The sequence below is a fragment of the Octopus sinensis genome, linkage group LG3, assembly GCF_006345805.1.
Source record: "Octopus sinensis linkage group LG3, ASM634580v1, whole genome shotgun sequence".
NCBI classification, from domain to species: Eukaryota; Metazoa; Mollusca; class Cephalopoda; order Octopoda; family Octopodidae; genus Octopus; species Octopus sinensis.
In genome coordinates this window covers 160,424,919-160,441,366 of record NC_042999.1, presented here as the reverse complement: position 1 = coordinate 160,441,366, position 16,448 = coordinate 160,424,919, and the positions used below count along the sequence as shown (strand labels likewise).

Here is a 16,448-nt window from a genome sequence, read left to right as displayed (position 1 = left end):
GCAGACATTGAAGAAAAAGAACAAGAAATATCTTACAAACTATAGAATTTTCTCAATAAAGCCAAGAGAAAAAGATGTTTTCTAAACACATTCTACCGGTATACGAAGTTTGAAATTTTTTAGTTACCCAGAAATTATGTTAAAAACTGCCGTTCAAACCGAAAAGATCCAAACTTTTTTAACCCAGCACCTCCCCGGCCACCCCCTCCCCTCTCCTTAAAATTTTGAACTTTTTCGAAATCCCCCCCCCCCCCATGTTTTACACGACGGTGATTCCGAATATGCAAGAAACCACGTTTTCAAAATATTCAATGATGTCTTCCTGGGGCTAAAAACATCAGTAACACCGTCTTCTATAGGACCGCTGACTGATTCTAGTCTTCGACTCCGTTATCTTATGTGTAGTAGATTTTTAAACGGTAGATATTTCTAGCTAGTTAGGTGGCCATGTACAAACTTTAGGTACTACTAGCGAACAGTGGTCCCAGTGCGCGCACACGCACAGTCACGCATCCGAGCTAGCTAGTCGTAAGTAGTCGATCCTGTAACGACTACCTAGCAAAGTAAATAAAACACAAAATAAATAATTTTGTTTACAAAAAGTAAATAATTTTTGTTAAACAAAGTGTATAAAACACAAAAACTCAAAGTCAATAATTTTTTAAACAAAGTAAATAACACAGGCTGTGTGGTAAGTAGCTTGCTAACCAACCACATGGTTCTGGGTTCAGTCCCACTGCGTGGCATCTTGAGCAAGTGTCTTCTGCTATAGCCCCGGGCCGACCAATGCCTTGTGAGTGGATTTGGTAGACGGAAACTGAAAGAAGCCTGTCGTATATATATATATATGTATATATGTATGTGTGTTTGTTTGTCCCTCTAGCATTGCTTGACAACCGATGCTGGTGTGTTTACGTCCCCGTAACTTAGCGGTTCGGCAAAAGAGACCGATAGAATAAGTACTGGGCTTACAAAGAATAAGTCCCGGGGTCGATTTGCTCGATTAAAGGCGGTGCTCCAGCATGGCCGCAGTCAAATGACTGAAACATGTAAAAGAGTAACACAAAAACACAAAGGAAGGATCGACTAGTCATGACTAGCTGACGCGACTGCACGTGTGCACACACCGGGACCACTGTTCGTTAGTAGTACCCAAACTTTATTATTAGCTACCTTTTACCAACAAAAAAAGGTGATATAGATTAAATAGGAGCACTCCGTCGGTTGCGACGATGAGGGTCCCAGCTGATACGATCAACGGAACAGCTTACTCGTGATATTAACGTGCAAGTGGCTGAGCACTCCACAGACACGTGTACCCTAACGTAGTTCTCGAGGAGATTCAGCGTGACACAGATTGTGACAAGGTGGCCCTTTGAAATACAGGACAGAGAAACAGGAAGAAGAGCGAGAGAGAAAGTGTGGTGAAAGAGTACAGCAGGGTTCACCACCATCCCCTGCCGGAGCCTCGTGGAGCTTTAGGTGTTTTCGCTCAATAAACACTCACAATGCCCGGTCTGGGAATCGAAACCGCGATCCTCCGACCGCGAGTCCGGCCCTAACACTGGGCATTGTGCCTCCCACATAGATTAAATAGATAAAAAATAATGAGCTAGACTTGGATATGGGCAGGCATTTTAAAAGTTGCCTCCCTTTAGTCGATAAAAGGCGGCGAACTGGCAGAAACGTTAGCACGCCGGGCGAAATGCTTAGCGGTATTTCGTCTGCGTTACGTTGTGAGTTCAAATTCCGCCGAGGTCGACTTTGCATTTCATCCTTTCGGGGTCGATAAATTAAGTACCAGTTACGAACTGGGGTCGATGTAATCGACTTAATACCTATGTCTGTCCTTGTTTGTTCCCTCTGTGTTTAGCCCCTTGTGGGTAATAAAGAAATAAATAGGTATTGCGTCTGTTGTTGCGTTCTGAGTTCAAATTCCACCGAGGTCGACTTTGCTTTTCATCCTTTCGGGGTCGATAAATTAAGTACCAGTTACGCACTGGGGTCGATATAATCGACTTAATCCAATTGTCTGTCCTTGTTTGTCCCCTCTATGTTTAGCCCCTTCTGGGCAATAAAGAAACAGATAATATTCTCCCTTTCAAACAAATTTTTGGTTTTTAACGTTTATGTATTTGTTTTGCTAGATTCTTGATGTGAAATTTGTTACAGTTCGGGAAAACACACGATTTCGCATCAAATGGATTCTATATCAATGACTAGCATACAAAAGTGGCAGCCAAACACAAAAGATCCCAAGTCATTTTTCATTTTCATTAAACTATACATACTTCCTTATTTTTACTCGTGTCAGTCACCCTCAAACCTCTTAGGTGCAAGCCTGGCTGTGGTAAGAAGCTTGCTTCCCAACCACATTGTTCCAGGTTCAGTACTGATATGTGGCACCTTGGACAAGTGTCTTTTACTATAACCTGGGGCTGACCAAAACTTTGTGTGCTGTTTCAGTCGTTAAACTGCGCCCATGCTGAGACACCATTTCGAAGAATTTTTAGTCAATAAATCGACTCCGGTACTTTTTTGTTTTTTTCAAGTCTGGTACTTATTGTATCGGTTCTTGTGTTGAACCGCTAAGTTACTAAGATGTAAACACACCAACACCACTTCTCAAACGGTGGTGATTCACTCACAAGGTTTTGGTCCGTCCAAGACTGTAGTAGAAGACACTTGCTCTAGGTGCCATGCTGAGGGACTGAACTCAGAACCACGTGGATGAGAAGCGAGCTCCTTACCACACAGCCACACCTATACCTATATATAAATATGTTTGGGATCTTTTCCTTTTGAACGGCAGACAATTTCTAGTTAACTAAACACTTTAAAACTTCGTATACTGGTAGAATGTGTCAAAATAAAACATTTTTTTCTCTTGGCTTTCTTGAGAAAATTGTAATTTGTTTGTTTAACATAGTTTAATTTTTCGAATTTTAACCAATCCCATGCTCTCTTTTGAGCTAAAATCATTTGCTGCGTTTAAAACTGAGACAACATCCTGTAACTAACCCTAAACCTCCCCCCTAATCCTAACCCTAACCCTAATTTTTTTTTCTTAATTGTTAAATTAATTTAATTGTTACGCATGTAAAAAAAAGCAATGGAATTAAATTAATTTAACAATTAAGAAAAAAAAATTAGGGTTAGGGTTAGGGTTAGGGGGGAGGTTTAGGGTTAGTTACAGGATGTTGTCTCAGTTTTAGACGCAGCAAATGATTTTAGTTCAATGGAGGTAATCGATTGGTTAAAATTGCTGAAATGCTTGGATTTTCAGACAAAATATCTTACAAACTATAGAATTTTCTCAATAAAACCAAGAGAAAATGATGTTTTATAAACACATTCTACCAGTATACGAAGTTTAAAAGTGTTTAGTTAACTAGAAATTGTGTTGACATCTGCCGTTCAAAAAGAAAAGGTCCTATGTTTGTGTATCTGTGTTTGTATTTGTTGTCTCCCAACTGGTGTTGGTGTATTTATATCTTATAAATTAACTGTTCAACAAAAGTAACTGATAGAATAAGTACCAGGCTTTAAAAAATTAAGCGTGTGTTCGATTTGTTCGACTAAAATTCTTGAAGGCAGTGCCCCAGCATGAAACAAGTAACCATAAAATGTGTGTGTGTGTGTGTATTTATGCTACATATATTTGGCAAATTTTTATAAATAACTAGCAGTATCGCCCGGCGTTGCTTGGGTTTGTAAGGGAAATAACTATATAAGCATTTTTAGAGAGTTATAGCCAAAAAATAGCAAAAAATGCATTAAAAATTGAAAAAAAAATTATGGTAAATTTTTTTTTAAATCGTTGACTCATCGTAGACATTCTTAGAGAGTTACTTCCCTTATATAATAGCGAAAAATTGCATTAAAATGGAAAAAAATTATGGTAAATTTTTTTTTAAATCTTAGACTCATCGTAGACGCGCGCTAATACCCAGAAGGGCTCGATATGAATCCCGACTATAAGATACCCGCTTTTGGTTAGACTGCACCGCAAAATGTGGGAGTAGTTAGGAATCTAAATCGTAGGAGACAGACACACAACTTGACTTTTATATATAAAGATAAGTAGAATTTTTGTCACATCAATATCTTTATTTCAAAAATGTTGTTTTCCACTTTTGGTTTTTTCCAGTTTGCAAATGAAGACACAGAACTTTTACTTTTGGGAAATAAAAGTGATCGCTGTCAGTGGAGAGAAGTTTCTTGTGAAGAAGGACAGAAGGTGAAGATGTAAAAACATTCTAAATAAACACATGAAGAATTAATACATTTATACCTTATAAATGACTAAATGCATAAATATATTTACTTTTCAGTTTTTTCAATTTTTCGATCAAAAAATATAAATTTGGATTTTCATAAATATTATTAGAAATACTAAATTTCTAAATCTCTCGTAGAGACATGTACGATGGTGGGGTGATAGAATGGTTGTATACTGTCAGTCTAACACGAACGTGACAGTAGGGGGTACACCACCGCTGTTTAGCCCTAGGAAGCATCAACGCCTCCTGATGGCTTTGACACATTTTTCCTGTGTCCTTATATACATTTACGAAGGGGAGTCTAGGCCGACGAAGGACAATTATCCTGAAACACGTGTCCCTAGATGCAGCCCGGGCGGCTGGGGGTATTTGTCTCCCCTTTGTAAATGTATATAAGGACACAGGAAAAATGTGTCAAAGCCTTCAGGAGGCGTCAATGCTTCCTAGGGCTAAACAGCGGTGGTGTACCCCCACTACTGTCACGTTCATGTTAGATTGACAGTATACAACCATCCTATAAATATTATTATTTTATGATAAATTCAAATGTAGGAACTGATATATTTATTTAGCCTGTTGTGGTGGTTATTCAATACCAGTAGACTCTTGGTCTCATTAATTTATTGGTCTGTATATATTGCTTATGAGTGCTTGCTCATTATAAAATTCTTCCATATTGTCTTCTAACACAAACTCCTAAACACTTCTATGATGCTTTAGTACTGCCTGTGTATGTTTTTATGAGGATCTATGTTGCTAGCTACAAGTTAGTCTGAGTTGTGTCCATCCTCAGATGTTTCAAATTTATTTGGTAATTCTCGATTTGATTCTATTATTAGCATAACAAGAGATTGTTTGCAATGTCGCTAAGGCCCTAGAGAAAAAAGAATGGGAACATGCATAGAGCCTTATTCAACACTTTTCTTAACCCTTTAGCAGTCACGTTATTGTCAAAAGTAATGCTTTTTTTCATTCACACCATTTTGAATTAATTATGCATTATCTCGTAGATTTTAATGAGGTGACTGTTAATTTTTGGAATGATATTGTAAAGGGTTGGTATGAGAGGCCAGACCTGGCCAGTTTGACATAAAACAGATGGACATGGCTAGTTTAAAAGCTATCAAGTGAACTGTTCATTTTCATCATGCTTACCCATTTATATATATATATATATCCCTTCGTAAATATATAAGGACACAGGAAGCATTCGATGCTTCCTAGGGCTAAACAGCGGTGGTGTAATCCCCTACTGTCACGTTAAATTGACAGTATACAACCATTATATATATATATATATATATATATCGCCATGTTGAATCGCTAGCTTCTGCACGCATTTTTTTCTCTCCTTGTTTCTCTCCTTCTTTCTTTTCTGTGTATCTTTCTGTTGAAGAGCGTAGGCTCGAAATGTAAAAGACTTGTTTTATTTATATTCCTGAGCACCATACTAATACAATTGTTTGTTTGTACTCCACCTGCCTTCGTCTTTTGTTTATTTTCATAAAGCTTCCCGTTATATATATATATATATGTATATATATATATATATATGTATATATATACGCATTGTCTGGGAGACTTCTTATCATCATCATCATCATCATCATCATTTAGCGTCCGTTTTCCATGCTAGCATGGGTTGGACGGTTCTACTGGGGTCTGTGAAGCCAGAAGGCTTCATCAGGCCCAGTCAAATCTGGCAGTGTTTCTACGGCTTGATGCCCTTCCTAACGCCAACCACTCCATGAGTGTAGTGGGTGCTTTTTACGTGCCACCCGCACAGGTGTCAGACAGAGCTGGAAAACAGCCACGAACGGATGGTGCTTTTTATGTGCCACCGGCACGAGGGCCAGGCGAGGCTGGCAACGGACACGAACGGATGGTGCTTTTTACGTGCCATCGGCACGAGGCCAGTCGGGGCGGTGCTGGCAACGGTCATGAAACGGAAGGTTCTCTTACATGCCACCGGCACTGGTAACATGGGTTGGACGGTTCAACTGGGGTCTGGGAAGCCAGAAGGCTGCACCAGGCCCAATCTGATCTGGCAATGTTTCTACGGCTGGATGCCCTTCCTAACGCACTGGTACTTCTTATAGTAGAGGAAATAGCTAAATTCTTTGGCTGCTATTTCTAAAAGTTCGGTGTGTGGTAAAGCAAATTTTTTTGCTGAACCCTAATTATATATATATACATAGAGAGGGAGAGAGAGAAGTAAATGTAAGAATAAGTAAGGCAGGTCAGTAAACGAAGTGTATTAAATACTAACTATATTGAATGTATTGACTTACCTAACTTGCTTATCCTTACATTTGCATCACTACCTGCTCAAGTTTAAACCTCTTGAGCACTACCAAGTGTATTCCATACAGAGAATATTTGATTCTCGTCTATGATATATCTCTCTCTATATAAACGGCAGTTTGTCTGTGCGTGTTTCTGTGTGTCTGTTTGCTTGTACCCTCACCCTGACCACGGCTTTCAACCGATTCTGATGAAACTTGACACACACATAGCCCAATGTCATAATTCAAAACTAACGCAGCGAAAATTTTGAAAAGTTCCCCCAGTTCTGAACAAAATTGATAAATTCGACATGGGGTCGAGAATCATAAACACAAACCACAAACTGTCTAGGGGACGCAACTCCACCTTTTTTAATAAAAAAAAAAAATTACCATAATTTTTTTGCTATTTTTTGGCTCTAACTCTCTAAAAATGCTTTATAGTTATTTCCCTTACAAACCCGAGCAACGCCGGGCAATACTGCTAGTATATATATATATATATATTCTTTTACTTGTTTCCATCATTTGCGGTCATGCTGGAGCACTATCTTGCAGGATTTTTTTAGTTGAAGAAATCAACCCTTGGACTTATTCTTTGTAAGCCTAATACTTATGCTGTTGGTCTCTTTTGCTGAACCACTAAGTTACGGGAACATAAACACACCAACATCAGTTGTCCAGCAATGGTGGGGGGGGGGATAAACATAGACACAAAGACACACACAAATGTATCCGATCATGACCGTTTGCCAGCCTCATCTGGCACCTGTGCCGGTGGCATGTAAAAAGCACCCACTACACTCACGGAGTGGTTGGCGTTAGGAAGGGCATCCAGCCGTAGAAACATTGCCAGATCAGATTGGGCCTGGTGCAGCCTTCTGGCTTCCCAGACCCCAGTTGAACCGTCCAACCCATGCTAGCATGGAAAGCGGACGCTAAACGATGATGATGATGATGATATATATATATATACAATGGGCTTCTTTCAGTTTCCATCTATCAAATCCACTCACAAGGCTTTCAGGAACAATAATGATTTTTTGGTATAGTAGGTTGAGAGTTTTTTCCATATCGAAGTATGATAAGCTGAAAAATTTATTTTATATTTCATAGTTGGCAGCCAGTGTTGCCAAGTATGTGAATAAAAGTACAAGAGTTACAGAATGGAGTAGATAAAATTTGAGCTACATATGTTTCATAGCAAGTGGAACCTCGGAAGTGGTAAATATTCAAGCGAGGTGTACATCACAGGCTATTCTTCAGGCCATGGGGTATCTTGATTAAATGAAGTTTATTTTGTCCTTAGAGGGCCCTTGAATTCTCTGTATTCAACATAGGCTTCCTAATGACAAAGTAAACTTTATTTTAACCAAGAAACCCTAGGTAAAGTTTAACATCCACAGACATAACAGGGCTGTTTTTGCATTTTCTTCTCTCACAATTGGTTGTATTTCTGAAATACAAAACACATATTCAAGCCAGTTGTTACCTGTGAAAAGTATTTTCAGAATTGTCAACAATTATAAAATAAGCAAATGCATTTTTGTGATGGCAAACTTTCATAAAGAGCATACAAACCACGAAGTTCTTCTTACAGTTCTTTGACTATGCTTGGCAAAAAGTGACTTTGATCCATGTGACCTCTCAAAGAAAACATTAAGGGTGCATTTAAAATACTAATTTTCATAGTAAAATAGTTAAAGGTTCAACAACCCTTGTCTCACCTGGATTGCAATGATAGTCTCACTAAATCAAGCACAGAATGGGCATATTTGCAAACAAATTCTGCAAATATCATACTTGTGTCATGTCAAGGACCACAGAAATGTATTTATTAATATCTGGTTGTATAAAGGACATTTCTGTCATCGTCATGACAGTCATGGTTGGATTGAAAATAGGGAAAGTTGCCCAAGTTTGATGCTTTTGAAGTAACTCAAATCATGACTTTTGCTTTCACTTTTGGAGTTGCATTTACTTTAATGTTGTTGAGAAACTATGTTATGTCAGGCTCCATATGTGGGTCTGCATTTGAGTAAGCCAAATCTATCCTTAGAAATTGTGACAATACCGGGAATTTTGAAACATGAATAAAAATGCATAATACAGGTGTGTGTGTGTGTGTGTGCTTACACCTATACATGTGTGTGTGTGTGCACATATTTTGTATGGATATGCATGAGCATTTGATTTTTTTAATTACTAGTCCAAAATTACTAGGAAACGCGTCTCCAATACCAGACAACAAATACCATGTTCCTCAATGATGTATACATATACATATATATATATATATATATATATATATATATATATATATATATGTATATATATATATGTATATATATATATATATATAATATATATATATATATATATATATACCAATATATATAATTTTATATATATATACACAGGCACAAGAACGCACACATACACACCTGTATTATGCAATTTTATTCATGTTTGATTATGTGCACATAATTGTGGAGTTTCACCGATTTTGATGCCAAACTTTGTCTATGGGCTTGTTCAACAAAACAACAAAAACTTGCATTGGAATGGTAGGAAACACCTTCAAAAAGAGATATATGCAACATTTGGCTTTATTTAGAGATAAAAGCAAAAGACATTCAACATCTTTATCCAGTATGATATGGTCACTTAAAGAGAGGAGCATGGGCAATCCCTATATAAACTGGAGCATTGTAGCTAAGGCCGGCAAATACAGGGTACAGGGCAGCAAATGTGAGCCCTGCATTACTAAAAGACTAAATATCATAACTTCAACAGTGAATGCTTAAAATATTAGGGAGGAAACCTCCTCCCCCTGCATACACAAGCAAGAATACATGCTTCAGAATTTCAAGTACATCACATCTTCAGACTCCATATATATTTTTTTCGCTTGATTGATCCTCAGGTTCACCACCACGGTCTGTAACTGCCCAGTACTTTCTGCAATGAACATAATGCCATCAGTGAACCAGAGGTTAGTGAGCAGCTCACCATTGATCTGCGCACTGCCAGCCCAGTTGAGGTCTCTGATGACCATTTTGAGACATGCTGTGAAGGGCTTCAGAAAGATATCTCTCTTCTTGACCAAGATATATATGGGTGACCTTCTTCATGCCCCTGTCTCATGATGCTTCTATCCTTCCATTTTGCATTCAACTCATTTTTCTGACATATTTTGCAACATTCCAATAAATTGCACTTGATCTTACTCTTCTCCTCTATCAGATGGTTCAGTTCTTCCCCTTCGCCAAAGACCTACAACTGTAGGTGCATATGGTAAGGTTAGTCCTTTTCCATAACAGCTTCTGGGCACCTGAGATTCTTAGCAACCTCTACTTTCCACTTGTATTGCATCCTGTCACTATGGGGCAGTCTAATTGGCACATAGGGACTGAGGCCCCTTTTCCTAATGTTTTATCCGTTAAATTATGCCACCCTGATGGCTAGACAGGTAGGCCACTCACCTCTTCAGTTTAGCTAACCTTCAACCTCTACTGAATAAACTTTACTTTCACTTTAATGAAGGCAGTCCATCGGCATGTTTGTTTGTTCAGTGTCTTTATGGCTAGGTTGGATCTCCAAGGTATAGCTATGTATAACCAAACATCATAGCCACCAAACAGCCAAGAGCACTGCTGCATCACATTGAGGCACCAGGACCTGTAGTGGATATCACTTTGATCACTTTGACCGACCAGTCTGTCAGGCGTCCATTTGACACCGCTGGTCACAGCACGCTGTCCACTCCTCTCTGGATCGCGCCTTTCTCATCCACGTGATCCCAATCGTCCTCCTGAAATCGTAACTCCACTGTAGTGGAGGTCTTCTGGGTGGTCTTTTCCGCTCACGCGGGTACCACTCGACTACTGCGTGCGTCCACCGATTATCGGTGAGCCGGGCGACGTGTCCAGCCCATCTATACTTGCTGCGTGTATACTCTGCGATGACATCTCTCACGACGGACTTCTTTCTGATGATCTTGCTACTTACGTGCTCTCTCAACGAGATACCAAGCATTGACCTTTCCATGGCTCTTTGAGCCGTTACCAGTCTTTGCTCTCCTCTCTTTGTGGTAGCCCATGTTTCACTACCATATAACATTGCAGGCAGAACTGTACTGTTGATGAGGTTGGCGCGGGTGGTCCTGTCCAACCTTCCCTTGAGCACATCCCTTATGCCATTGAATGCCTTCCATCCGGCCCTTGCTCTCCGTGAGATCTCCTTTTTGATATCCCGGCACATATTTACTTCCTGTCCCAGGTAGACATATTCTCTCACCTCCTCTATTTCATCACTGCTGATCACCATAGTGGATATATCATAACATAATGTGATGCATTATATCACAATGCATCACATTACCTTTATTTCAAGCTGAATGTGTTTTATTTGGTTTAGATACCAATCAGGGTAAAGTCTATTTTATGCAATAAGCTTAGTTTATTTTACGGAGATGTACTTGCATAGCAAGTGATTTGATCTGAGATTGTGTGCAGCACGGATTTTTGTCAGTGAACAGGTCGCGGTTTTATAGCGATGAAAATATTTTGACAAACTAAACTTAAATGTTGAAGTGAATCGAACGGCTTTTGTGTGTTTCTTAAATGGCTTACAAACACCTTCCATGCTTTATTAATGATGCTTTATTAATATTATTTATCTCGACAGGAAATATAAAAAAATTCATAATGCCTTGTGTTTTAATTGCAGCTATTATAAAATATTACGGTGATGTACTTGCATAGCAAGTGATTTGATCTGAGATCGTGTGCTGAAACGAAAACAATTGCAGCGTGGAAGGTGTTTGTAAGCCATTTAAGAAACACACAAAAGCCGTTCGATTCACTTCAACATTTAAGCAGCACGGATTTTTGTCAGTGAACAGGTTGTGGTCTTATAGCGACGAAAATATTTTGACAAATTTAAACTTAAATGTTGAAGTGAATCGAACGGCTTTTGTATGTTTCTTAAATGGCTTACAAACACCTTCCACGCTGCAATTGCTTAGTTTATTATGATTAACAAATAAAGCAAAATTAGATCATTTCTATATAAGACATGAGGCAACAATCTGACCAAGTTTAACCTTTTAGCATTTGGATTATTTTGTCAAACATAATACTTGTTTAATCATGTTTTGAATTCTTCATGCATTATCTCACAGCTCAAAAATTTTGATCATGTCATTGTTTAATTTTAGAATGACTTTGTTGGGTAGGTGTAAGAAGTTGGATCTGGCTAGTTTGAACATAAAATAGGCAGAACGTTTGAGCCAAGTATGGCTGGTCTAAATGCTAAATGGTTAATCAGTAATTTTACTGTATATTAAGTATATGTATCCTATCAATTTGTTGATTGAGAGAAATTTATTCTTATTTTGTCAGTTTGCCGAGCAATACAACATGAAATTTTTTGAAACCAGTGCAAAAAACCGGGAAAACATAGATAAGGTAGGATTCTTTTTTTTTTTTTTTGATCTTTACTTTTTGTATCTTGATTAATTTAATATTTTCCATTTATGAGTATTTATAACTTACATGAGTACATTACATTTACATATGTTTACTAAAGTTCTGAAAGAGGGACTGGAACCTTTAACAATGGACAATTTCATTCAGTTGTCTGTCAAGTTATTCCTGTAATCTCTTGGAGAACTGACTGAACCATTCCTAATTAATATGCAAATATTTTAGTTTGCCAATGATTGTTAGAAAGAATGAAAGTTTGTAATCTAATAGAATTGTTATAATTTATCATACTTTAGATAATACCTTCTTTCTTTTAATGATTAAATCATACCTTATTCTTTGACTATTAAAAGAAGGTAATCTACATACTTTTAGTTAGTAGATTACTTGGTCACTTCACCTGCTAGAAGTGGTAGTGAAATCTCCTCAAATTATACCTCACTGTCTCACAAAAAGACGAATAAGATGAGATGGTCACAGCATTGAGAGGTCACAGCATTGAGAGGTCACAGCATTAAGAGGTCACAGCATTGAGAGGTCACAGCATTGAGAGATCACAGCATTGAGAGGTCACAGCATTGAGAGGTCACAGCATTGAGAGGTCACAGCATTAAGAGGTCACAGCATTGAGAGGTCACAGCATTGAGAGGTCACAGCATTGAGAGGTCACAGCATTGAGAGGTCACAGCTTTGAGAGGTCACAGCATTAAGAGGTCACAAGTCTGGTACTGCAGATATGTGATTAGAATGCTGCAGGAATGAATCCCAAGATGGATTCTTCATGCTGAGCCAACCTGCAGGAGACCCAGGGGTAGACCAAGAATGAGATGAGTGGACAATAGTCATTTTCTTGGTCACATTTTGGGAATCTTGCCAGAGATTGTGATGACAGTTGTTTCTGGTAGGACTCTATGGAGAAGGTGCCTGAGGAGCCCATCCTCCCTCTCCATCACCTCACACTCAAGATTTGTGACTGGAGAAAGCACATGGATGGATGGTCACAGTTGGAATCTCTTTGATCATTAGTTAGTTTGATCTGAACTGACCTGTGGCTAAACAACAACATAAATGGTCTTTAGAATTGTTCACATTGTTGTTATTTGATAAATAAAATAATGTTAAGTTATGAGTATATTTTACCATTTTAAAGGTATTTCTATTTTCTATCACTAATACCTCTGGTCATTTATCAAAGTGTGTAATTTTACTCCTTAATAAATATTACAAGTATCAGTTAATGATTGTGGAAGTAATTATCTCCATGGTGTATATGGATGTAAAAACAGTTGCATACTTAAGTGCTGATCACTTGAAGTGGATGAAACTTGTGGAAGAGGGGAGGACCCAGGAAGACATGGGACAAAGCATCGAAGGCCAATGTGAAGACATGGAGCCTTATGGAGGAGATGACCGAGAAGATACCTGGCACATTGTTGTGCTCAAGAAGACGTGTCCACCACAGCAGAATTGATGCTAGGACACTCAGTGGAAGGAAAAGTTCCAGCTGTAGAAACAATGCCAGAACAGACCATGGAGCCTGGCATGGACCCTGGCCCTTACAAGCTTCAGTTAAACCATCCAACCCATGCCAGAATGGAAAATGAACATTAAATGATGATGATGACGATGACGATGACAAAGTGACATATTGGTGAAAACTAGTAATTCAGTAATAAATTCCAATGAGATATTTGTTCTGTACCAAGTTAGAGATGTTCCCTTGCTGTTTCCAAAGGAGGAGGTTTCTTTTATTAATCAGATTTTATCCTCATCAGTATAACTGGCTCTTAAAGTTTTGCTCTGTAATTTACCAAGTAGTGGCTTATAAGAGGAATATTTAGTTTCTGTATTATAGGTCCTTCCTGGTTTTGGTTTCTACATTAGTCTACTGGTATGCTGCCGCACACTGGTGTGCCACGAGACGATGCTAGGTGTGCTGCTGTGTAACCTGAATATAATTTTTTTACCTGTACTTTTAGTTATATTTTTAGCTCAGGTGTGCTGCCAAATTTTGAAATCATGGAGTGGTTGACGTTAGGAAGGGCATCCAGCTGTAGAAACACTGCCAAATCAGACTAGAGCCTGGTGCAGCCTCCATGGCTTACCAGACCCCGGTTGAACCGTCCAACCCATGCTAGCATGGAAAACAGACGTTAAATGATGATGATGATGATGATGATATGTGTACTGCAAGTGAAATAAGGTTGCAGAGCACTGGTTTATGTGAACGAACATTTGTGTGTATGCTAGTATACGTTTATTTTTTTTCTTTCACATTGCCAATTATATCTTTTCTTTTTCATTATCTAGGCTTTCCAACATATCTGTGAAGGTATCCTTCAAAAACAATCTCTAAAGCGGTCGACTCAATCACTTAACACAAGCACCAGTTCAAACTCCCATCTAGTCCACAGAGGCAGATCAGTTCTCTCCCTTGAATCTAAGCATGAAGACAATAGTATGAAAACTTCAGAACATTCTTACTGGAGATGTTGTGCTGGTGTCATGTAACCACAGGCAATGTAAAAAAAAAAAATTTGGTTAATAAGCTATGTCTATCCTTAATATCATAGACAAAGATATTTTAGGTGGGTAAACCCTTCATGCTCCTTACCTGTTGAGCCAAATGGTAAGAATTTTGGTGCTGACACATTGAAAAATTCCATTTATTTTTAGATTATTTCAAACCAAAAACGATGTGATATATTAAATGTTCCAAATGATTTTAATTGTTCTCAACAAAGGTTTTGTAAGCTATTGTTATTGTAAATTGCAGCATATAATTGCAACCTAATATAAACGGTTGGACCAGCATACAAGCTATCTTGAAGAATTTTAGTGTATCACCATTTTATAATTTTATTTCATTTTATACTCTGTGTGACCATATCAGTCCTTGGTTTCCTAAAGGAATTTTCAGTCTTTGATATTTTTACTTTATAAATATGGTGAGTTGGCGGAAACAGCAGTGCGCCAGATTAAGCGTATTGTTTGATGTTTGGAACTTAAATGCTACTGGAAATGACTTGGCCTTTCATCCCCCTGTGGGTTGATAAAATAAGTTTGAGTTATATTTTGGAGTTTATTCAATCAACTTATACCTAGTGAAGATAAATAAAAACTTTCTTTATACACTAACTTTTAGATTATCAATAATAATTCATTATAGTCCTTCAAATTCCTCTTTTAGCTTTCATATATTGATACCTAGAGAAATTTCAAAATTAAAGGTGGATTTATTTTATTATCTTTGCTATTCTTTCAAACCTGTCAAAGCCAATTTCAAACTGTTGTGGCATATAAAGTTTATCACTTATTAAATTATATTCTCTGGAGTTTCAGCTACATTTCTGGCTGCAATTGCTGAATAACATCTGTTTGTAGAGTTATTTATAAATATATACATCTTTTTGAAGTCTATGGAAACACATTTATCTAACATAAACCAATTAGCTACATACCAGTTTTTAACAAATGCTCCAAAATAACTAAAGGTTACTTCTAACCAAGACCCTCCAAGATGAGAAGAATAACAGACCATCTGATGTATTGTATGGAATTTATTAAAATTATAACATGTTTTAATAGTTATCGCCATACTAATATGGCAGTCTTATAAATACAAGACTAAAGCTGTCGCTGATTAGCTCCAAGAGGCCACCGCCTCAAGCTAGCTATTTGACACACGAACCTGCGTCCATTACAAACCTTCGAACAAGGGAGGTCAGCCGCTTCATCCTGCCAGTCAGACAGCTACAGACGTTTCAGGGTTGTTGCCCCTTATCAGTGCAGCGTAGTCAGACTTTCAGGTGTCGCTATTGTTATGACAATATTACTATTTTGCTGAAACATTTGCTAGCAAAAATATGGGTGTTTAAATTATGAAATTAATTCAGAAACAGCTTTGAACAAGAAACAAATATTTCTCTTTGAGGGATCAAGTGCTTCTTAATGAATATTTTTTCTTACACTACATATTTGCTGACCAGTATAGTTTGTTTTAATTTTTCTTATATCTGAACCTGAAATCAGTAGTGAAATAAAATATATGTAAAAGGGAAAAGCATTATAAAGATTTTATGGCAGCTTACATGGTTTCATTTACTCATACATATTAGTTATGGTATTATAAATATATTGATACACATCAGTGGTTGCTGTTTACATGTCATTTAGTAAAGCATTTGTGATAAAATGATAAAATATACTAACACAGTTCATAGCATCATTGCATTACAACTATGGAGGTACAATAGTCAAGCTGTACACAATATTTATCCTCAGTTTCTAATATCTGGTTTAACAAAAGATAACTGCTACTTTATGATGACTTGCATTGACTTCAATTTACTTAATAATTTGAGCTTGTTATTTTTTCTGTGATACTAATT

The 16,448-nt window shown here is 37.7% G+C and overlaps 1 protein-coding gene across 2 annotated transcripts in view; it reads left to right on the top strand.

Annotated features, from left to right (window-relative positions):
• LOC115209214 (ras-related protein Rab-15) overlaps window positions 1-15,195 on the top strand; it is a 74,158-nt gene extending 58,963 nt beyond the window's left edge. For both annotated transcript variants that reach the window (XM_029777474.2, XM_029777473.2), the window contains 3 exons: window positions 4,151-4,240; window positions 11,974-12,039; window positions 14,368-15,195. In XM_029777474.2, coding sequence (XP_029633334.1) covers window positions 4,151-4,240; window positions 11,974-12,039; window positions 14,368-14,568 — 357 coding nt within the window. In that variant the 3' untranslated portion in view covers window positions 14,569-15,195. The remainder of the gene's footprint in view (window positions 1-4,150; window positions 4,241-11,973; window positions 12,040-14,367) is intronic.
• Window positions 15,196-16,448: the final 1,253 nt, after the last annotated feature.